Raw genomic sequence first — 23,892 nt, forward strand, 5'->3', positions numbered from 1 at the left:
TATTAATGCTTCTCATAAGTCAAGAAGGGCCTCTTTTCACAAGGTTACTGAGATGACATCAAATTTAGATAATGTTGCAGCCAGGAGATTTACTGGGAGCTTTACAGTGAGGCAGGCATGGTGCACTGTGTCCCCTGTGTTTCTGCCCCATCATACAGCTTAGTAATGGAGTTACAAGGTTGTATTGCTTTTTGTAATCCACTAGATGCAAAACAATGACGTCCTTTGGAGGTTTCTCCAAAAAAAAAAAAAAAGGTTGTGCTCTTTTCGTAGGTGTAAGTCATACTTATCAGATGCTTTCCTATTGCAATACCAGGATGGTTGTTAAAAAGCTTCATGGGGGATTTGGTTTATATTTGGATGGGTTATGTCAGTCAATGTTGGCTCAGCATAAGGCTGAGTTCTTCAGTCCCTGTGAAAGGCTGTTAAGATTGCAGGTTGAGGTCCTATGTGGGAGCTCTAAAGACATCTTGTTAAGTTCACTGACCTGGATTTGCAAATGATGATGTGTGCTTTGATATAAAGAGAAACTGCTGTGTTTGGCTGTAAAATCATTTCAGATTTGCAGTTATACCCTCCTCTGCAGGCTTTCCACTGACAGGACTGTGAGTTGCTTAGTGACTCTGGCATCATGATGAGGAATATAAACCTTGTGTTTTTATGGCACATAATGCTGTTGATGATGCACTGTCATCTATCTGAGAGCGTCACACTCTGTTGCCTGGAGCCTTTTTATACCTTTACTGTAAAAGCAACGAGGATGTGGCTGTGACCAATAGGATGTGTATACAAAGCATGTTGTGACTCATGCAAAGTATATTTTATGTCAAATACGTCTGGGGTAGAAATAGCACAGCTGACTTTACTGAGTCAGTCTGTGTGTTGACAGTTTGATGAGTAAATGGGTGTGCAGGGGGCTGAGGGTGTGGCAGGTGTGGGGGAGGTGCAGGGGCGATACGCCACCGCTGAACAGGCTTCTTTCCCAGATGCTTATGAAAAATAGAAGGCAGCAGATCTCGGAGCTGACGTACTGCTGGACGTGACAGCAGGAAGTACAATGGCGGATTCCAGCATGGTGCCAAGCACACCAGTAAGATGGCCGACAATGACGCCACCTCCCACAACAGGGAAACGCTGGTCTCCTCATTTGGCTCATGTAAAGGAGACAAAGATGAAGACAACTCGTGTCTGTTAACAGGAGATGCTACAGAGCTAACAAAAGGAGACATTACATTGACAAATTCAAGCGCGTAGTAAGGTAACCAGCTGAGTGCAAACACCACTGTTGAGCCAATCAGCAGAGCTGTAGCTTTCTTGTTGCGGCGGTCTGCAGCCAGGGTGCCGCGGCAGCGGTGGAGGTGAGAGATGATGAGGCCGCAGTTGATGGCGATGCAGAGGAGGGGGGCCACGTAGTAGAAGAGGAAGGCAGGGACCAGGAAGAACAGCCACTCGTCCCGGCCCACTGACCACGTACAACCACCGTCAAAGTTAATGTAGGTAACCTTGGGTAACGCCATGGTAACTGAGACTAGCCAAATGGCTACCACAGTACATAACCTGTAGGAGGGGAGGACAGAGAATAGGTTTATTTATTATGAAGGAGGATGACATGTGGTTGTACAACACAGAGACCTTGGTCTGATAAAGATGGTGGTTTGATTTAATGGGATTAGCTAACAGTGCTAATATTGATCTCTAATTTCTATACTGTAGTTGATGTGTGCAGGGCCGTTGCTAGGAATTCTGGGCCCCCTGAAAGAATACCAAAGTAGGCCCCTGACTTTTCCACTTTTTTTCTTAGACTACATATGGTTTACCATTTTTTATTTAGCCTACTTTGTTTTGATGCTAATGCAGCATTACTATGAGTATTAGTCAGGGTTTTATGCAGAATAATTCAGTCATACAAAGATTAGACTACTGGGGTTTTTGTGGGCCCTATACTGGGTGCTGGGCCCCTAGAATTATCATCACCTTTCTCCCCTATACAATGGCCCTGAATGTGTGGTGTGCATGTAGTGGCTGCAGAATATCTTGGTTGGTTTGTTAGCAGACACACTGTGGTTACATCCCATGATCTAGAGGTTAGGTTTCCCATCTATTTTTAATGGGGCATGCGCATCCCTAAATATACTGCAAGAAAAATATATAGAGAAAAGACCTGTTGCTGTTATATTGAAATCAAAGCAGCAATAATACGTAAAACTGACACCCTCCACTATAGCTGTCTATGTCTTGACTAAATTTGACTATGACAGCTATGAAAAAATCCACCACTAACTCTTATATTGTGTGAACACATACTGTACACACTTGCTTCTCTGCAGCAGCTCAGCAACAGCAGTCCCTACACTCACGCAAGGCAGAGAAAATACTCATGGCTTTTGTTTGCATAATCTTATAATAACTATCATAAACTCATATTTCCTGCCTTGATGGCCTTCAGGTTGTAGTCAAGTCATTTACATCATTCACAAATATAGGAGACTATGAATCAACAGTTTAATATTTGTGTTATCGTGTCCACCCACTCAACAAGATGTGACAGTCACATTTTTAATCTTCTTTACAAACACCCCTGGTAAGTGAACACTATGTGGCAGGCAGCATCATAAGGAACTTTTTTCTCTCTAAATAATTCATAAGATTCCACACTCAGAAAAATGATGTAGCTGTTGTGCCTTAAAAACCTGCTTACATGTAAGTCATGACACATCAGTTTGATAAGGAGTACACAACAAGATTAGCATTCGTTTGACTCTGCAGGCGGTATGCTCCATTCTGTTCAAGAGCTAGTAGCTAAGTTGTTGTTTGTTGTCTTGGTCTTGGGTTCATAGCATGCAGCAGGTTCATCTGTGGGGTTTTTTTTTCACTGACAGCAGCTGTCTGCTGTGGCTGCAAATAAAATGAGAGTGAACCAGACACTAGAAGCCAGAAGTTGCAGGCCAAAAACAAAACAACATGCACAAAGACACTACACTCTGAAACTGCACAGTAAAATAAAAACAATCTGGGCTGGGGCTTCTCTACATGTTTCTTATTCACTACAAATTTCTTGAAAAGACCAAAACAATTGCTGTTCTGCCTCTCAATATGTTGTGGATTACCTAAAGTAGTCTGCGGCATTCTGAGGACATAAACCAACAGATTGTTGTATCAATACTTGACCATGGTGACATCTTTTGCATGCATGCAAATCTCTTCTCTCTGAAAATGCTGGATTCGGTGTAGGCTATCATGCAGCATTAAGATTTGTAATAGATTTAGGTTTTCTTACTCATCATCACTGTAGTCTTTATGAGAGTGTTGGCTGGCCTTCACTGCACAATCATAGATGGGAACACTGGTATTGTTTTCTTTATAAGGCCATCCTGTGTGACTTACCTCCTTATTTATGTTCTCTCTTGGCTCCTAAAGTCAACACCGAAAGCTGTAGTCTCAGGCACGATAGATTGTTAATATACGCTATTTCTCGTACGCGGACTGTCTTTGGGGAAAGTGCCTTCAAAACATTCGCACCCTCGTCCTGGTATAAATTACAGAGTCGTTTTAAATTGGATTATCTCCCAAGTATGGAAGATTTTAAAGCTAGGATCAAGGACTATTTGACTACTGCATGCACATGTCCTCTTACCGAACGCAGCCAGCTGGTGATTATATACTGTAATGATGTGATTTGCCAAACTGTTTTAACTGTTTTTATGTTTGTTTTGTTGTTGTTTTTCAAGTGTGTACTTTATGTGGACCTACTGTGCTGCTCTCTTGGCCAGGATCCCCTTGCAAAAGAGATTCTGAATCTCAATGGGATTATTCCTGGTTAAAGGGATAGTTCACCCAAAATTGAAATTTCACTCATTATCTACTCACCCTCATGTCGACTAAGGGCTGGGAGAAGTTTCAGAGTTATCCGTGGCTTCTCTGAGTTACAGGGGGTCTCGGCGTAGCAGTGCATGTCCATATAACGGTTGCAAATGGATACCACTTTTCTTCGTAACAAAACGACACACCAAAAAACATCCAAATACCTCCATACTGCTCGTATGTAATGTCCGTCTTGTATTGAAGCCCCGAAATGCTGAATTGTCTCAAAAAAATTAAATAAGTCTATTTTTCAAGCTTGTTGGTAGCGGAAGCTCCTCTTCCCGGTTCGTCAAATTTGGACGAACCAGGATCTGTCCTCTTCCTAGTTCGTCGAAATTTGATGAACCGGGAAGAGGAGCTTCAAGAAGCTTCCGCTACAAAACAAGCTTGAAATATAGACTTATTTAATTTTTTTCGGGACAATTTCGCATTTCGGGGCTTCAATACAAGACAGACATTACATACGAGCAACATGGAGGTATTTGGATGTTTTTTTGGTGTGTCTTTTTGTTACGAAGACAGTTGGTATCCATTTGCAACCGTTATATTGACATGCACTGCTATACCGAGACCCCCTGTAACTCAGAGAAGCCACGGATAACTCTGAAACTTCTCCCAGCCCTTAGTCGACATGAGGGCGAGTAGATAATGAGTGAAATTTCAATTTTGGGTGAACTATCCCTTTAAATAAAGGTTAAATTAAAAAAAAAAAAATTAAAAAATCTTGAATGTGACTTATTTACTGCTGTGCAGGGTAAATACAGATTCCATGTGCTAGTGCGTGTTTTCTCCTCTCAAACTTTCACAAACCCACCTCTCCTTGACAAGTAATACTCACACTTGTGTCATGCTAGCGGGCAGCCTCATCCGAGGTGCGACAATTCGATACCTCAGAACTGACAACGCTGCCAGGCTGAAGATTTCCACTCCCACTGTCACTGAGGTCATGAAGCCCAGAAGGACACAAGTCCCACCTCCGAGCTGCCAGTCCTGGAAAGTAGCGCTCAGCAGCACACAAGGCAGGGTGAAGAGGGCTCCCAGGTCGGCCAGGCTGAGGTTGAGGAGCAGGACGGAGCTGGGCTTGGAGCGACTGCGAGGGTTCCTCACGAGTACCACCCACAGCAGGAGGTGGCCTCCCACCCCCACCACAAGAGACACCAGGCTGACCATGGGAAGCACCACAGTGAAGGAGATGGTGGTGTTGGTGGAGACCACGTTGAAGAGGAGGTTGACTATGGCAGGCATGATGGTGAGGATGAGTGGTTCTGACAGTAGGGATAAAAGACAGATTTAGGGGACTGAGGATGGTTGAGCAGATGGAAGAAACAGAGGGATGATGGTGCTTTAAGAAAAAAACAAAAAACGCCAAATTGGATTTATTTTCTAAAAAAAAAAAAGGATTATGGATGAAGAGGAAAAGGTCAGATAAGGGGAGTAATTGCACAGAAGTTCACGTAGAAGTCACGAGGAGAGAATAAAAGAAAGACATGGGATGAGACACGAGCAGAGGAGAGATGATGAGAAACAGAGGAATAATAGGGGAGGATATTTCTAGATGAAGAAAATTACAAACTACCGCAAGAGCGAGGCTGACAAAATCAGCAACAATGATCATCTAGCAAACTCATTTTAAGACTCAACCGTTTCTCATGTAATATTCATGTTTATAATAGTTGCTTGCTGCTCAGTGATTCCTGAATCTTGAGCTCACCAGGCCCTTCCTGTGACTGACAAGGCTGATGAGGAGGAGACACACACACACACACACACACACACACACACTCCTTCTTTCTCAGGAGACTTAAAACAACAAACACTCTGTGACATCAGCAAGTCAACTGTATCACGACACAAACAACACAGCTCTCCTCGGCGAGCACATGACACAGACAGGAGCGTCACACAGACAGGAAGGGAGCTTGTTTATTCCCATCCCCAGGGGGATAAACAACACAAACACACAGGCTAGTTGTGCAGAGGGGGGCGTGGGGGGGGTAGTAAAGAAAAGCAGGCATTGACCGGAGCCCCGCAAGTAAACAAACCACTTATCCCCATACATAAACAAGCCTCTTATTTGCTGTTAAGGAGATGACACAGCTACCTACGCGCTGACATTTGGGAGGGTTTTCAGGATAATTTGATTTTTTTTTTTCAATGTCCAGGCTACAAGTCCAACATTTTCTTTCATCCCTCATAAATAGGAATAAAGCCGTGTATTTCTGATGGTTTCACGGATCGATTCTACTCTCTGCTGCATCGCTCTGGAACATGATGAAGAAAAACCACGAGCCTTTGAAGATGGATTAAAATAAAGGCTCTTTAACACACCCTGCAGAAATGTCTACAGTGACTCGTAGGCATTTAAGATGTCCAGACTCACATCCATTATCTAGTTTTTACGTTGACACATTTTGTTGAAGCTCATGAATTATTATATGAGCTAAGACTGTGGTTAGTGTGTCTCAGTCAGTTTGAGCTACTGCACATCATCATCAAGGAAGGAATTCACTTTGGAAAATATGGTTATTGGCCTTAGCTCTTAAGCACTGTGCATTAAATATGCAGTTGGAGTTAGTGTTGCTTAGCATAAAGACATCATAAAATACAGCCTTAACACTATTTCATAATGAACAATATAGCCGTGCACAGGGATTGTGAACAGCAACAGTGAATCTTCTCATTTCCATGTGTTGTCTGATTCTCTGCTCACCAATCTTACAGGAAATTCAACCTGTTTTAAAACCGGAGACACGCTAAACTGCTATTTGTCTGCTATTTGTCAAAAAAGCAAAAAGCACAAATAGTCATGATGTGTTAGATACTGATTTTTTAGCAAGCTTAGTCTAGTTTAGTCTGTTAGATAAAGTAACGGAATCCTGACTCCAACTCTGTTGGATTTTTAGAATAATACAATAGCAATGTCACGTTGATGTGCCTAACATGTCTTGTTATTGTAAGTGCTCACATTTCACTTTAAATGCCCTTATTTGTCTTAATGTATTTTTTCACTAAAAGCAGCACCCCTTCAATCTTTACTTTCGTTAAAACTGTTTCACAGATATAATCTAACCATTAATTGTGACATTATGAGTATAACTTGAACATTGCTGGGACATAATGGAGGGATGCTCCATTACTCCTCCTACTTAAGTCAAAATCTGATCATCTCCATCCAAGAAGCTGTGTGTCAGAGACAGATGGACAAACAAATGAACAAGTGTTTGTTCATTCTTTCATCCTTCTGTCTCTCCCATGCAGTATCTTAGTCAAGCTGAACATTCCTGTCCAAATCTTAATCTTGGGGGAATGATAATATGAGCTGTACACAAAAAAAGACACCAACTAAGCTGCCTTGAAGCACTAACTAAGGAATTGTCTATGCTGAATGAAGACCTTGTATGGATGTAAGGCAAATTCGTTTATTCAAGGGGAAATAACAAATTAGCAGCCTGCTTCCAGCCATACTAAATTTTACCTCACACATTGTTAACGCTGGATGCTGGCAACAGAGCTTCCTGTCACCTTAGGTTTATTAGTACAACAGCATCTGGGTGAGGAATGAAGCAAAAACAGTACAAGTTGAAGAAAGGGCTAACAGATGTAACATGACAGATGGAAACAGACAGCCAAGAACACAGAAGTGATGGGAAGTACAGAGATATGAAATGAGCAAGGCTAAACTATTTGTGTTTAATTTTAGATACATTGACCTCCAGCTGAACCGATTCACTCATTTAGAAGTTGTGACTGGCTCTGGGCTATTATTAGTCCAGCCACTTTCATTTCTTGGCCACAGTATAGATTTGCATACATACTGTATGTAGCATGATAAATCAATCAATCCAGGCTGTGGTTTTCAGAGGAACACTAAGTAGGAGGGAAAAAAACAGAGTGATTTATCACCGCATTTAATCTAGAAGTACAGACAAGTGTAAAAAATATATAACGTGCTCCTATTAGCAGGGCTGTTGCTAGGATTTCTGGGCACCCTGAAAAAATACTGAAGTGGGCCCCTAACCCCTGACTTTTCATCACGATTTTTTTGATTGACTGTGTATAAGAGGAATTTAGTAAAAAAATAAATAAAATCAGTCTCCTGGGTGTTTTTGTGGGCCCTACTGGGCTGTGGACCCCTAGAATCACCTTTCTCCCCTATGCAACGGCCCTGTCTATTAGCTGCACGGACAGTCACTGAAAATAACCACCGGTCCTAACTCAAAGTGTGGACCGGCATTACAGTGCTTTATCATCATCATCATCATCATCATCATCATCATCATCATCATCATCATCATCATCATCATCATCATCATCATCATCATCATCACACCAAATGAGCCCATGAATCTATCATAAAGACAGTATGCTATAAACTCTATTCATAGTTGCAGAGATGCTGTTGAAGTACCTGGTTGTGACTCAACACCACAGTGGAGTTGGTTTCTAGCAGAGTTTGACTCATTATGACTGGCAGGTCCACCACTTTGGTTCAGACTGAAATGTCTCAACAGGTAGTGTATATTAGAAGGACCATCATAGAATTTCATACACGCCATAACATTGGTTCCTATGAGATTAACCCTATTGGCTTGGGTGGGCCTTTGTTTTGCTAACACAACGACCACAATTCAAGATGAATAACTGCCATTGAACACTTCAATGATTTCTTGGCTCGTAATATAGTGCCAACATCGGGTCGATGTTATCCAGTTCCTCTAATTCTCATCAGCCTGCAAGTGTTCTTTGTGTTTAGTGCTAATTAGCAAATGTTAGCAAAGTTTATTAGAACAGAGATTTTTGTTTAAATGGATTAGGTCTTTAAGGATGTCCCTCTGGAAGGTAGTAAACAGTCACAGAAATGTATCTTCATTTCCCCCATACTGTGCCAAGATATGTAGCCTCCTACTGTATGCATAAAAGATGTTAAGATTGTCACTATAAGAATGAGATCCTGGAGTGGCTGTACATTTTCTCAATTTAACAGAATGCCTGAAGGACATTAAAGTCAAGGTGGAGCAAATTGCATTTTTGTTGGATTTCAATTTCCTTTTAGGCTGTCAGGCATTCACTTGTTTTTAGCCTTGTGATTTTGTTCTGAAGTAAATTCATTCACAGATCTATACATGCTCTCGTGTAGGGAGCGAAATGTTCTGTGTGAGGGGCTTTTCCAAGGTAATACACAAGTGAACAGAGATCAATGTGGGTAAAAAAAAAAACAACGACTATTCAAAAGAGGAAAAATCACAACAGCTTTGTCTGGATAATGGTTTGACAATCTGCTGTCCATCAACAGACCTGCTTATTGTCTTTGGTTTCGTTGTTTGGCTTCGTTGTGTTTCTCAATCCATCTTAGCACAACTCCATCAAGAAACCCTGCTCTGGTCTTTGCATTGCACCTCCATCTCATTTATCCATCCTTAACAGTTCATCTCACATACATTTATTTAATTGCACTATACATCCTGCTTTTTGTTTTGTATTTGTTGTTTTTGTTTTTAGTAGTGTAATGTTAATTGTCTCTTATTTTAGTGTCATTGTCTGTTGGTTTCTGTTTGGATACGTTCTATTTGATGTGCTGATTTTTGTGTTTCCTGTGTTTCCTGTTTTTATGAATTATGTTCCTTATGTCCTTGTTGTTCATTTTAATGGCTTTTAACACCTCGCCAGGAGGACTAACAGTCTACAGTTATGTTTATTAATGTGCACTGTCCCCCTTAAATAAATAAATTAAATTAAATTAAATAAAGAGAAATGTCCACTAAGAACTGAGAGATTTTTGGTTATGGTTGACCTTTTGATCAGTAGGTTATCCATCCATCCATCCATCCATCCATTCATCCATCCATCATCATCTCTACTGTTCATCCATGTGGGTCACAGGGGGAGCTAGAGCCAATCCAAGCTGACATAAGGTGAAGGTGGGGTACAACCTGGACAGGTCACCAATCAATCACAGGGTTGTAGCACATGCACACTCACATTCATGCCAAAGCCAGATAACCTGGAGAGAACCCAAGCAGACAAAGGGAGAACATGCAACCTCCACCCAGAAAAGCCCCAGGCCCGGGAATCTAACCCAGTACCATCTTGTTGTGAGCCTAACCCAGCCCAGCCTACTGTTTATCTATCAGCCTCAAAATCTGATACAGGGAAGTGCAAATTATGTTGATAACAGGTTCAGATATGATTAACATCAGATCATATTCTACCTTCTTACTTTCTCATCTTCCTTGATATTAACAGTCTTACTCGAAACAGTCTTACACTATTAACAGCAAACTTGACTTCCTGTTAACTCAGTGTATCATGTAAATGCTTGATGCCGACAACTAAACAACTAGAAAGGTACAATCGCAAAAACTGGCTCCATTCTGAATGGTGGTTTGTTCTTAAGGTTGTTTTAATGTGTCAGAGGTCTGTTGCTCTGCACCTGCATTAACAGGCACAACATGATGTCTTTATGGAGCAGTTAATATTACCCTTTAAACACAAATAAATATACAGCTCAGCTGAAGTGCAGCTCAGCGGCACTTGGACAAGAAAAGATAAAGATCAAAGAAAACAAACATCTCTGATTCCTGTTGTGTTGAAGACAGGAATCAGAGCTGCCTCAGGCTTTATTTCCCAGGTCAGGGCTGATTCTTCCTTGGGCAGATATCAATGTCAGGCAAATTAAACAACAAGATTATCAGGCATGTCATAATAATATAATCACACAATAATAATAATATAAACAAACTCACATCCTCATCCAAAATTAAATGATAGACTTTAATATGAGCACACGCAGAGGCTAATAATTTAGTGCTGTAAATCTTTGACTCAGGTGTGAACTAAAGGTAGAATTGAAAAAAAGAAAAAGCAAATACAGGTGTATGAAATGCGGACATAGCCACAGGGAAATATAAAGAGGTTGTTAAACGTATGTGCCTGACTTACTGTGAAGAGTGACCCGCTCCAGGGAAAAGCCCTCCGCTCACCATCAGCTGATGTGCTGTACAAAGAGGAGAAAGAGAGGGCACACACCTGCGTTCATCCTCTTCCCCCCTCCTCCTCTTGACTTCCCATGCTTTGGCCAGACGCACACACACAAACACAGTGTGAGAAAGAGAGAGAGAGAGAGCAACACTGTTAAACACTGTTCTTCAGGAGAAATAGAAACTGAGGCTCATTTTCTCCTCTCCTGCCCCCTGTACCAAACTGAGAGAGAGGTTTTCCTACAGCAGATAACTGCAGCAGATCCATCATACCAGGGAAAAACACGTGATGAACTGTTAAAAGTCTGTCTGGGAGAAGATCCACAATTTGTAAAGTTAGCTGCACAATATGTAACACTCTGCCATGAGACTAGAGAGACACATGAAAGCTGTTATTGATATGATATAATATTGTTGTTGTTGTTGTTTTTCATTTCTTTATTTTATGTATTATTATTATTAACATCATATGAACTACGTGTATATATTTTTATTGTTGTTTTTCATTTCTTTATTTTATGTATTATTATTATTATTATTATTATTATTATCATCATCATTTAATATGAACTACGTGTATATATTATTCATTATATAACAACTTACCTAATGACACCCAATCTGTGTATAAGAGAGAGACTTTATCAGCACACACATGCATAGGGTATACAGTATAAATGTATATATACTTTTTTATTTTAAGAGAGAGAGAGAGAGAGAGAGAGTTCTAATTTATTCTTCTCCCAACAAAGTGCCAGGATGATGAGCAAAGGTGCCACCGAGGTGAGCTGATGTGCACATTCAGAATCACCAAGGCACATTGTACTATATTAGTAATGGACACATTTGTTTGATATGTGTGCTGTTGGATCAGGTGTGTCATCCTTGTTGCGGTTAAGGTAGATCTTTCAGATAATAACCTGCTTTCATGTTTGTGTGGGGGAGATCATGTCCCTGGTTCAACTTGAAAAAGCCTCAGTGCGCAAAAATCCTTGAGGAAATGGTTTTGGAGGTTTATTGTGGAAGAACTGCACTGAGCCCCTCTCACTGCAGCCCAATCCAACAGCTTTGGCATGAATCACAAGTCCGACTGTGATTTGGGCCATATCATCCAAAATCATTGCCAGACCCTCACTGATGCTTTTGTGGCAGAATGGGAGAAAATGTCTGCAGCCATGGATTAGCAGGCACACTCACTGCTCTCTTAGTGTTGTTTACAGCCACACAAGCGCCAAGAGAAAACAGCTCTATGAACTCTCAACCTGTCAATCTGCAGAGTGAAGGGCCGGTTTGTGACCGTAGTGGAGTATTTAGCAGCTCAAGCGCCAGATGTTATCATCTGGAGCTGGTAGAGAACACTGTGGAGACAAAACACAGAGTTAAAAGAGAATGAGTAGCCTACAAAACTCACCTGCCAGGTGCCAGATGGCCACGGCTCCGAATGAGCGAGCTGCCACTGTTTCCTAACTAGTTTAAGTGAATAAACTGAAAAGCCGATGGCATGTTGGTGCTGTGTTCCCAGTTTGCCGCCTAAAAAACTCAGCTACTGCAGATTTAAAGACACTCTATGGAGCTTTCCTGTAAATAAACCCAACTTATGTTTACATTCGTTCTCTGTTCAAAACACATCCACGAGTCCAATAAGCAAGATGGATGTACTTCCTTCCTCATACAATATTTACAAAGCTCATTTTCTTAGTTTAAGTCCTGCTAGGCTTCCATCTGCATTTCCAAGCGACCAGCCTGCCTCTTCCCTTCTTTTACTAGCTCTTTGCTGCCTACAGTATCTACACAATTACATATGACTTATACGTCCTATGTTTATGAATGTTTTCATATGCTATACATATCTAGCCCAAAGCTTGTCAATATATGTTGATATTATTTACAGCACGGTTCAAAAGAAATCACATCAACAAAGTGAATCTTAAAGGGATACGCCAACATTTTTTTGTGTGTGTCTTGCCTCACTCCGAGTCCATGACCAGCAGATAGACACCATCCTTTCGACTGTGCGTGCAGTAACAAGGGAGATACAGGCAGAGCTGGCGCATTGCAAATTAGCTTAGCTCAAACCGGCATTTGACCGCTCAAGATGCCTTACCGGAGAGTTTTGTCAACTCTGAGACGAAGATCGGCCCGCCGGTTTCCGTTTAGAGTTGCTGAAGAGTTTCTCTGATGACTTTAGGTGGAGGCAGGCTAACACTACCTATGCACTTCCAGCGTTTGAGCTAAGCTAATTAGCGGTGCGCCAGCTCTGCCCGTATCTCCCTTGTTACTGCACGCACAGTCGAAAGGATGGTGTCTGCTGGTCATGGACTCAGGAGTGAGGCAAGACACGAAAAAAAATGTTGGCGTATCCCTTTAATGATGAATTAGTAAACTTGCATATGTGCTCACAACATCTTACACTTTTTTAAAAAATGTACGGTATGTTAACATACCAATATAAGTATTTCAAATATCATAAACGTATGTTGTATATATGATTATAATATGCCTGGTTATAGCTGACATACAAATATGGCAACATTGCTGTTGAAATGGGGACGTATAGGCTATGATATGTGACATTTTTTGAATCAGTGGCTAAAATTGCAACATCCATTCACATCTGTCAAACAAAACAGTTAACATTTTGATGTTCACCATCTTAACGGTAGTACATGCATACTGTACATGGTATGCATGTAGGCTACTAAGTTGTTCTGTAAAACAGCAAAATTGGGCCTTGTGTCCTCAATATACCACTTAAGTGCTTTAAGTCTGAAATTTCCTCTCCTCTGTATGACTCTGTTACCTCAGTCAGCCTCTCTCCCTCCAGGTAGGCTACATTGTTGTGTACAAAATATCTCACTCCCACTAAATCCAGCACTGCCTCAGCTTGTCCAGCTCTGACCTCACTATCACTTTCCCTTTCACTCACACAGACAGAGGAGCACACAAACACACTGAAAACACCTACACAAGTGCACGCACACCTAGACACACACACACACACACAGCTGTAATCTCCATTAATTGCTGGCCGTATGTATTATGAAATTCACTGGTTTACAGGGGAAACAAACAGCTATGGAGAATAGCAGTGGGGTGAGAGAGCAGAGAGAGCTAAGTAGATGCAGAGACTCGAGAAAAGGGTGGAGGTGGGGAGGGGGAGGGGGAGGGGGCTGCATGAAAAGTGTCAAACACGCCTCCTCAGATCGTAAAGATGGAGGTAAAGTGAATAGAAGCCTTTTATGAACCTGAGAGGAAAAACACAGCGGCAGCTGCGTCGGTGGGAGTCGAGATGTCTCAGTTGTGTGGAGTTGAGGATGGAGCCAGAGGAATCTGTCAAGTGTATGGCGTTGGGTTGCGTCATGTTCGTCCTTTTTGAGGAGGAATAAAGGCGTAAACCTGAGATGGTGGGGAAACAGAAGCTGTAAAAAATGTTATGTTTACTGGTTCACTTGAGGCCCCCAGTACAGCTGTTACTGCAGATGTTATATCAGTGAGTCTTTTATTTTACTTCTTGGTTTTTGGTATTGGTTATTGTTTTGATTGTTACAGCATTTCCAAGCCAGATATTCTCTTATGCGCAGAATTTGGATGGTCTGTATGGATAATGGAAAAACAGTTCCTATCCCTTCTACAAAGGCAGCCTGGCCTGTGTCAATGAACAAGACAATCTCATGTGGATGTGTCAAAGGCTGCCAGAAGAACTGTTCCTGTGCAAAGAAGGCAATTCCATGCTACATAGGGTGCCGTTGCCGGGGACTGACAACCAGATGCAACAGATTAAACACAGTCAGTGACAGCAGTGAATCGGAAAACTAGATACTATACTAAAACGTGTTGTACCTGCTGTAATTTGGACATGTATAAATCACAATTGTGTTTTCTAGTTCTGGCCAAGAAGATGGTTATTCAATTTATGAACATTTAAATGAAAATAAATGTTTTGCTGCCAGGAATTTTGTTTCTTTAATTATCAATATAGGATATTTTTCATAAACACTGAGGCATTGATTTGTACAAATGATAGAAGAATAAATGAAGAAACAGCACAGTTTCAGTACAAGTCTCGATTTGGAATATAGAGAAGACCGTTGGCCACAGCAAGTGGGGCTTTTGAGATAGAAAGGCTATGTTGGACTCAAGACGTTTTCAATATACATATTAGGTATATATATTCTCCATAAAGTGTTGGAAAATAATCATTTTCATGAGAATTTGTCAGGCGACCAGTAATTTTTTTTTGTCTTTTTTGGGATGTTGAGGGTGATATCTTAAAATCAAGTTGCAACAAGCCCCAGAATATTTTTTTCATGCCTCCCCCTATGTGTCAAGATACTCTCTGCCAAATTGTATAGTTGTATGACTATTTATGCCATTGTACCTAAATATTTGCATTTACATAATTTCGCCAGGAAAATTACCCAAGAAGAGGGTTGGGTTCAGTATCTTGTCCAAAGACACTTCTAAATAGGAGATGGGAATTGAACCACCTATATTGCGATCAGTGGATAAACAACTCTGCCTACTGGATCCATGCATTTATCTGCCTGATCCACACAACAGAATGTACACTATGTGCTATTGACAGAGATTTGTCATTGTTATCCATATACATCCCAAAAGGCAATGCACAGAGCAGATGGAAGAGCATCACACATGTTTGTGTATTAACAGTTAAATAGTTCAATGTGATGATTAGTATGTAGTTCACACTGCACTAAATTAGTATATGGATTTGGGACATTGCTCAAATGACTCTGTGAAGCTCTTTGTTTTATTGTTTTTTCAGAACACTTCAGAAGACATCACAGTGAGATGTGAGAATGTATGATGGCATTATTCATTAACGTCAATATTGAGTTTATTACTGATGTGTATCAGATAAATAAAGGACTAGCATTAGTAGATACAGTATTTCAATTCACTAAGTTCCTCAAGTTTTTGACACTCCCAGTGGAATGTGGAGATTGTTTTTGTTAAGGCTGTAAAGGGACCAGATCTGTTCCACAGAGCAGATTATATATATTTTCAAACTGAACTTCAACTATGAGCTGATGAAACCTGAGATAGGAAAGTTTTCTGTTCCAGAGCAGCTGATCTGAGCCAGTTAAGCATGTGCGTGATGAAAATCCACCATCAATGGAGCTTTGATATTATAATTCACCATGGCAACCACCGAGAAAAAATGGGTCGTCCTACTTCACCCCGCTGGAGTTAGAAGTTCTAAAACATGCTCATGGCGAGTACCGGCGCATTTGCGGAAACAAAAGAAAGCCAGCTGCTGCAGCAAAGGGCAGATAATTGATGTGGGAGGGGAAATCTGCTCAAGTCACTGAGGAAGTTTGAATGCCAGAGTCAATTCATTTAACATTTAACATTTAACTTTCTCCATGGGTGAACAAGTTAAATGAAATTTAGAAACATAGTTCAAATTGGGAATGTATTTTGTGTCAGCTTAAAAGCTCATGATTGTAGGTTTCTTCATATTTTTAAATGTTAGATACAGAAAATAACATTCAGCTATTTCAACATGTAGTACACCACACAACACACAGGAATGTAAGATTCTGTTTAGTAGATACAGTAAACTAACAGCTAAAGCTAACAGGAAAAAGGCACAGGCCCACGAAATGGGTGGCCACTTACAACACCCTGAAAGATAACCACGGGCATCATTGGGTCATTAATTCTGGGCTTTAACCCGACCAGACAAGCTCTGAATGTAATTTGAGGATTGCACACTGCCTGCATAGCAGCTGAACTGCTGCAGAGAAGTAAGCATGTGTGTTCGCATTAGCAACATGGCTGCTGCCTTGCTCCTCCTCACAGCTCTCTGTCTTCATTGCAGGCCACAGGAACAGTGGATTTCTTTCATTCTAAACTATTTCCTGATTGATTTTGGCCAGAAAATGTCACTAAATGTATCTACATTTATATTTCTCCATGTTGTATCCCTGCTTTTGTGTTAGGGTCACCACTGACCCATTTTCAGGTTTTAAATGCATAAAAGTACCACATAAATTTGTTTATAGCATTATAGCATCAAGGCTTTTTGACTTTGTCTTTGACTTTTGTCTAAACAAAATAAAACTTTTTTTTTTTTTTCCACAAAATTCTAAAATGCTCTGGTTAAAATTATGACATTTGTGGTGTAAGGGTCAATTTTGTGGTGTGGTATTAGGGTCAATTTATTATACAGTAAGAACAATAATGAGAGTTCAAACTGAAATCATAAGTGCAAAAACCTTTTCATGGATAAAGAAGTCTAACAATGTAACCAAGAGATGAGAATCAAATGGGATGATAAATAATAGTTTTAGTGTGTTTTACAGCTGATCCTAACACCATAGATGGTAGCAGAAAGCTGACAAGAGGAAGGTTACATTGGGGAAGAGGAGCTTCCGCTACAAACAAGCTTGAAATATAGACTTATTTAATTTTTTTCGGAACAATTTTGCATTTCGGGGCTTCAATACAAGACAGACATTACATACGAGCAGCATGGAGGTATTTGGATGTTTTTTGGTGTGTCTTTTTATTATGAAGACAGTTGGTATCCATTTGCAACCGTTATATGGACATGCACTGCTATGCCGAGACCCCCTGTAACTCAGAGAAGCCATGGAAAACTCTGAAACTTCTCCCAGCCCTTAGTCGACATGAGGGTGAGTAGATAATGAGTGCAATTTGAATTTTGGGTTAACTACCCTTTAAAACCAATATCTTCATGGACAAGGAAGCCTAACAATGCAACCAAGAGAAGAAAAGCAAATAGGATGGATTGGAATGTTTTTAGTGTATTTTACAGCTGATTTAAAACACGGGTCAAAACTGACCCGGACACCATACAGTAGATGGCAGAAAGCTAACATAAGACGAAGGGTATATCATGTTCAGATTCAGATTCACTGACTGTTATGTTGCTCTGCAGCCATGATGCATGTGTGACGACTGGTCTTAAAACGTTTACTGTCAGAAGTGTGTTTAGTGTTTGACTATAGTTTAAAGGAACAGACTGTACTGTTCATTGGTCAGTAGACTCATAGGGTACAGTTGCAGGCAGAGGTAAGGTTACTTCTCAGGCAGGAGTGGGAGTGGAGGGACAACATACTGTAGAAAATGCAACTGGTGAATATTAAAAATGACAATATTATTTTTTTCTGTGAACTGAAGTGATGAGAATATATTACAAATGCAAAAACAACTTCTCCTGTTTAACAAAGCATGTCTGGGTATTAGCAGAGGGCAGCTCCATCAGCCTCCAGAGCACAGATTAACACAGCGAGATGCAGAGTAAATGCCAGGTTAATTCTTCAAGTAGAGTAGTAGAATTTAATGTCATACTTGTGTTTCCCTGTCAGCGATAAAAGAGCGGGGCGGCGGATTACAGGAAACTGAATCGCTGGAACATCGAAGCTATAGAGGTGTGTGGGTGCGTTTGCTGTAAAAACAATAAACAAATACTAATCTGTACTTGAAGGAGATAAAGAATATTACCTCAAATGTGTATGAGCTGTCTTAACAAGACTGCAGGGGTGGTGGTGGATTTATCTGTGAGGTGATTATGTCTCATCCTGGACTCGTGAGGCGTGGTGGATGGGACCAGTCTATGCAGACGCAGGATCCAGGCTTTGAGCAGCTCTGTTGAATGTCTCAACCCAGACATTAGTCCTGCTGTGGGCCACATCGTAGCACCGTCTGGGGCCTTGTGTCTGGCTCTGGCAAAGGGTCAGTGGTCATCAGACAGGGCTGGCATGGTCACCGAGCAGGTGGCCTCACATTCTCCTGTAATTATGAAGTGGATGTGAATGTAGCCTACCGAGGGAGACAAGTGAATGGTATTTGTGCAAAGCTTCACTTACGCTTCACGGGGTCACGCACAGAGCCAGGTCACTTGACTTTTTTGACATTTATGATCTTATGTACCCTAAAAAGCAATTCACTTTTTCAATATATAGTGCGTACCTTCTGTCAATCCCTAGAGAAATCGTCCCATCCACCACATCTAGTGCTTCAATGAAGGATCTAAATAAATTACAAGTGGCACAAAATAAAGCAGCAAGCTGTGTATTACAGTGCTCCTATAAAACCAATGTGGCACGTATGCATGAGCAACTGGCACTCAAAGAAGCTCTTACATTTTTGTTGAACTTCCTTAGGGATATTATTGTAAATAAGTCTCTAAATTTTTTGGATTGTTTGTTCTCACATCAGTGGAGTCGACATAATTATCAGACAAGACACACTATAGAAGGGAGGTTTACTTTGCCTACAGGGAACACTAATGTGATGAAGAAATCTGTTTTGTTCACAGCCATCCTAGAGTGGAATTTGTTGCCACATTGTGTTAATTTTTTCTAAAGAGAGGTATAAATTCTTGCTCAAACAGTTTCTTCTAATGTTGTAGCTGCAGTAGTTGGTATATGCTATATAATATAGTGCCTGTTCTCTTCCCTGCCCTGTGAGAGTACTATTTTGGTTTTTGTATGTTTTGCTATATTGCTTTACAGTAACCCGTATATTTATTGATTCTTAATTGTATTGTACAAGTGGTGGATTGTGTCTTGTGTTATACGTACGTCTGCGTTTACTGTATGATTGTATCTGTGTGTTGTGACTGTATTAGTTGTTTTTGTTCTACTTTTTCCTTGATGGACTGGGAAGAATATAATAGTCGATTTTGACTGAATGTTTGGACTCCAGGAAGAATAGCTATGCTAATGTGCTGGTGCTAATGGAGATCCAATAAATGAAATGTTGTTGCACTTCAAATTGTTGTTTCACATTGCTGTTGCAGTTTTTTTAAAACCAAATATAAAAACACAGATGACGTGACATATTGTTACTTTTAGTAGAAGGCATAGTTCAACTTCAACTGGCTAGTTGATAATATAATAGAATAGAATAGAATACAGTAGAATAGAATAGAATAGAATAGAATAGAATAGAATAGAATAGAATAAGGCTTTATTAAAAGCCATAGGTGGGTAAAAACATGCCAGGCTAGGATGATGATTCGTAATGACGGATTAGAAAAATGAAATAGGTTTGTAGTAGGTGTGTAAATGATTAATAATCAGTATTATTGGTAGTAATAGAGGGGCCCAAAATAATATTTAGCCTCGGGCCCCATGGAGGCTTGGGCCGGCCCTGACTGCAATACACCTGCATATTGTTGCTGTAGACAGACTTCCCATTCACACAGTGTTTAGTTTAGTTTAGTTTAATAAGTTTATTTGTATCAGGGACAATGTACAAAATAACATCAGTCTCGAAATGAGAAGAGATGCCTTGTACCGGATTTAGCTTACTAGCTACTTTCCATCCGTAGTCCTTGGACAGGAGAATAAGAACAATAGAAAGGTAAGATTATTATCAATTTACATAGCGTTCTAAACATCCATATACACATGTGCATAACACACCCTCTCACACATCACAAACACTCAAGACATATTTCATATCATACCTCTTTCACTAACTGAGGAAACAGTAATAGAGACATGCGTGCCGCTGATGAGTCTGTCACATTGGGAAACCCTGCTAAATAAAAAACTAATTACTGATCCCAGTCTGGGGTTGCTGCAGAGTGTCATTACAGAATCTAATTTCAAATATCATCATTAACTTCAACTGAGTGATTTGTACATCAGGCACCTGAAGTCCTGTGCCACTCTTATTAGATTGTACCCACAGATCTGTGACATATCGCAACGGGCGCCTGGCATAATCTGTTTCCAATATATTCCGTGCGGCAGTGTCACAAAGGAAACATTAGAAATCAGAGCAACACTATAATTAGCCCTGATCTGAGAACATGTCCGTGGTGTGCACCATTCGTCAAGGCCAGAGAGTGTTGTTCTGATAAATGACAGAGTGTGGCAAATAATGGTAATGTTTTATTAGCGAGCCATCGGGGACTGATAGCACATCTAATCAGGGTCTCTGCTATCAAAATAAAGCTATGCAAATTAAATCAGCATCAGTGTTGTTTGGGTAAACATGGAAGGGACACATGACATGCCCATCAGCTGCATCAGGATCAGCCGCAGGGATCAGACAAGGAGAAGCTCACAAAAACCTGCCACTGAGCATTTTGGGTTCACAGAGTCAGTTGCCATGGTAACTGACCCAAAGTTTGAGTTTCCTAACAGCTCACAGATCTAACTAATTAAGTTTTCACAGAGCCCTCTTTTGAAAGTACACAGTGGTGTCATGGAGAAAAGAAAAAGCAAATTCATTTGAGCTCTTGAATTAATCCATGGACACAAATCAATATTATTTTCTCCTTATTTAAAAGCTAAATGATCAGGTGGATGTGCTTTGGTGTGTTATTACTAAGACACAGCGAGGATAATCTGTTGTTGTTGTTGTTGTGAACATCTGTGGTATCATCTGTTGGTCTGTGTAGTCACATGTCACCGGTATTAAAGTTGCGTTCAGCTTACTCGTGACAAACACTGTTCCACCGGTACGTGACAAAGACTTGAGTCGTGTCCGCTTCCCCCACTTCTTAATCACTCTGCAGCCTATTTCACTTCTTAGCTTCTTTTTTTTGTTTTGTTTTCTTGCTTCACCACCAACTGCTCCTGGAAAATGAAAAAGCAAAGCCGCTCAAGGGAGACTAACAGAAACAGAAAATTCAACTTGTGAAAAAAAAAACAAAAAAAAAACAATACTGGTTTCGTTAAAATATAATTATAATGAAGGACTGGCAGTGCTGCTGCTTAAAATATTATCACTGCTCTAAATGCCAGCAGCATCACCGTTTTGCATCCCAACACACCAGCCACTGTTTAAAAGTACTGAGGCCTTTACATTCAACCATGAATCCTGCAAGTTTACTCCCTATGTGTGTGATGTGCATTCTTTTAAAGTAAATATCCTTTCAATTACTGAGTGGTTGTTTAAGGGGAGACACTTCAGGTGAATAGGGTAAAAATTTTAAATAACAGATATGAAACTTCCCAAGTTTATCACTTCTTACAAGTTTTGTCAAATTTTATGTTTAAATATGTAAATGAGGCAATATCTGATAAAATATGCACTAATTTGCATTCATTTCCAGAACCAAAATCTTATTTTGTTGACATATTAGAGTCAGAAGTTTTTTACAGAGAGGATTTGGGATATCTCTGTTTATCACTTTGTAAATGAGAACATACTGTCACCAGCCCTAAAAAATCCAATTTTGCCATGTTTTTAGGAATAAAATGTTGTATAAATCAGGCTTTGAATGATATATCAACAATCCCCTCGGTAAAAACCTTCAGAATATAGACAGGAATAAAACTGGAAGGTTTGGTGTCTCTAAGTGCTGCTGAAGTGGAGATTTCAGGCTCAGAGTCTGAGGAAAAACTCATTTTGAGAAAACGGCCTTTAAAGACTTGTACTGGAAAAGTCTATTGATTGTTAATGTAAAGCACACTTGATTGGTTGCGGATACAAAGGAAATGACGATTTTTAACCCTACATCATTGTTCAGGAGAGAGAGCTTTACAACCTGACATGACATAGGTCAGACAACAAGCACAGCACAGTATGTCACAGTGGCATGTTAACTAGGAGAAATCTACTGACAAAAGACACAAAATGAAGTAAAACAACCACCTTAATGTGGATTTTCTACCATTTCTTTTGACTTTTCGGAGAGAATACATGTTAAGGAAGAAAAATAGCCCAAAATCTCAAAATTGATCAGTGCATGAAAAACAGTGTTTTTGCCTGTAGTGTCTTAATGAAGCCTGGTTAAAAGAAAATGTATTAGCAGTTGTTAGAAATACTGTGTACACAATGTGGTATGTTTACTGCTGTGGTGACGCTAAGCTGAAATCCTTTTATGTGGTGTTATTGTGTCACCTAACTGAAGCTCACCAATACCACACACACACACACACACACACACACACACACACACACACACACACACACACACACACACACACACACACACACACACACACACACACAGTCAACCTCATGTGTCAAGGCTTTGTTACCTATTTTTCTTTGCTGCTCAGAAGGTGCACAACAGACACACACAAACTCATTAACAGCTTCCCACTGTTGACACAGTGAGGCAAGTGGCTTGCTTACCTACACACACACACACAGAGAGAGAGAGAGAGAGAGAGAGAGAGAGAGACATAGATGAATGAGCAGGCTTGCAAATATTCAAATAAGTGAGTTCACACTTCACACCATCTGAAGATGAATGAGCTGGAATACCTTCAGATAATAATCTGCGCCCACACACACACACACACACACACACACACACACACACACACACACACACACACACACACACACACACACACACACACACACACACACACACACACACACACACACACACACACACACACACACACACACACACACACACACACACTCCTTAGTTAGTGGAACACTGACCGTGTAAGTTTACATACACAGTAATGAAATATTGGGCTGAGCATATGGTGCGTGGGACTGCGTGGATGGAAAGACAGAGAGAATTAACCATGCTTATCCGCTGACCCAGTGAATGTGAATGCAACACCGCTGGCTGCCATGTGTCCTGGCACAGAGGGAGATCAGGTGGACTGGAAGGAGGGAACTAAACACGTCTCAATGTCACAAGACAAACAGGCTCATCATTGTTTGGAGAAGCTGATGAAAGCGCCCAAGCCTGATCTCACCTGTGAGGTCGAGACGTGTGTCTGACAGAGAGAACAGGCAGCATAACCTGCTGCTTACTGTACATGCAGAGACAGGAGTAATTCATGAGCATGTTTATACTGCCAATTAACCCTCCTGGAAGGGAGGACAAAGGCAAAGATGGGAAGAAAGGAGGAAGGGAAAAAGGAAGGAAAGACAGAAGGAGGGAACAGATTGGGTCAATTGGGTCAAAAAGGAAGAAGTAAGGACGAAGGGAAGGAAGGTATAGGGAAAAGGGATTGTGAAAAGAAGGAAGGGAAAAAGGAAGGAAAGAAAGATGGAGGGAGGGAACAGATTTGTTCAAGGAAGGAAGGAAGGAAGGAAGGAAGGGAAAAATGATTGTGAAAAGAAGGCA

The 23,892-nt window shown here is 40.6% G+C and overlaps 1 protein-coding gene across 1 annotated transcript; it reads right to left on the minus strand.

Moving 5' to 3' along the window:
• Window positions 1-862: 862 nt before the first annotated feature.
• Window positions 863-5,111, minus strand: LOC146971007 (putative neuropeptide Y receptor type 6). The gene is given in 3 exon segments (XM_085804671.1): window positions 863-883; window positions 885-1,557; window positions 4,700-5,111. Coding segments are annotated over 3 exon segments (1,101 nt in total). The 5' UTR covers window positions 5,107-5,111.
• Window positions 5,112-23,892: the final 18,781 nt, after the last annotated feature.

The sequence above is a fragment of the Trachurus japonicus genome, chromosome 17, assembly GCF_045865225.1.
Source record: "Trachurus japonicus isolate A0001 chromosome 17, Traja_1.0".
NCBI lineage: Eukaryota > Metazoa > Chordata > Actinopteri > Carangiformes > Carangidae > Trachurus > Trachurus japonicus.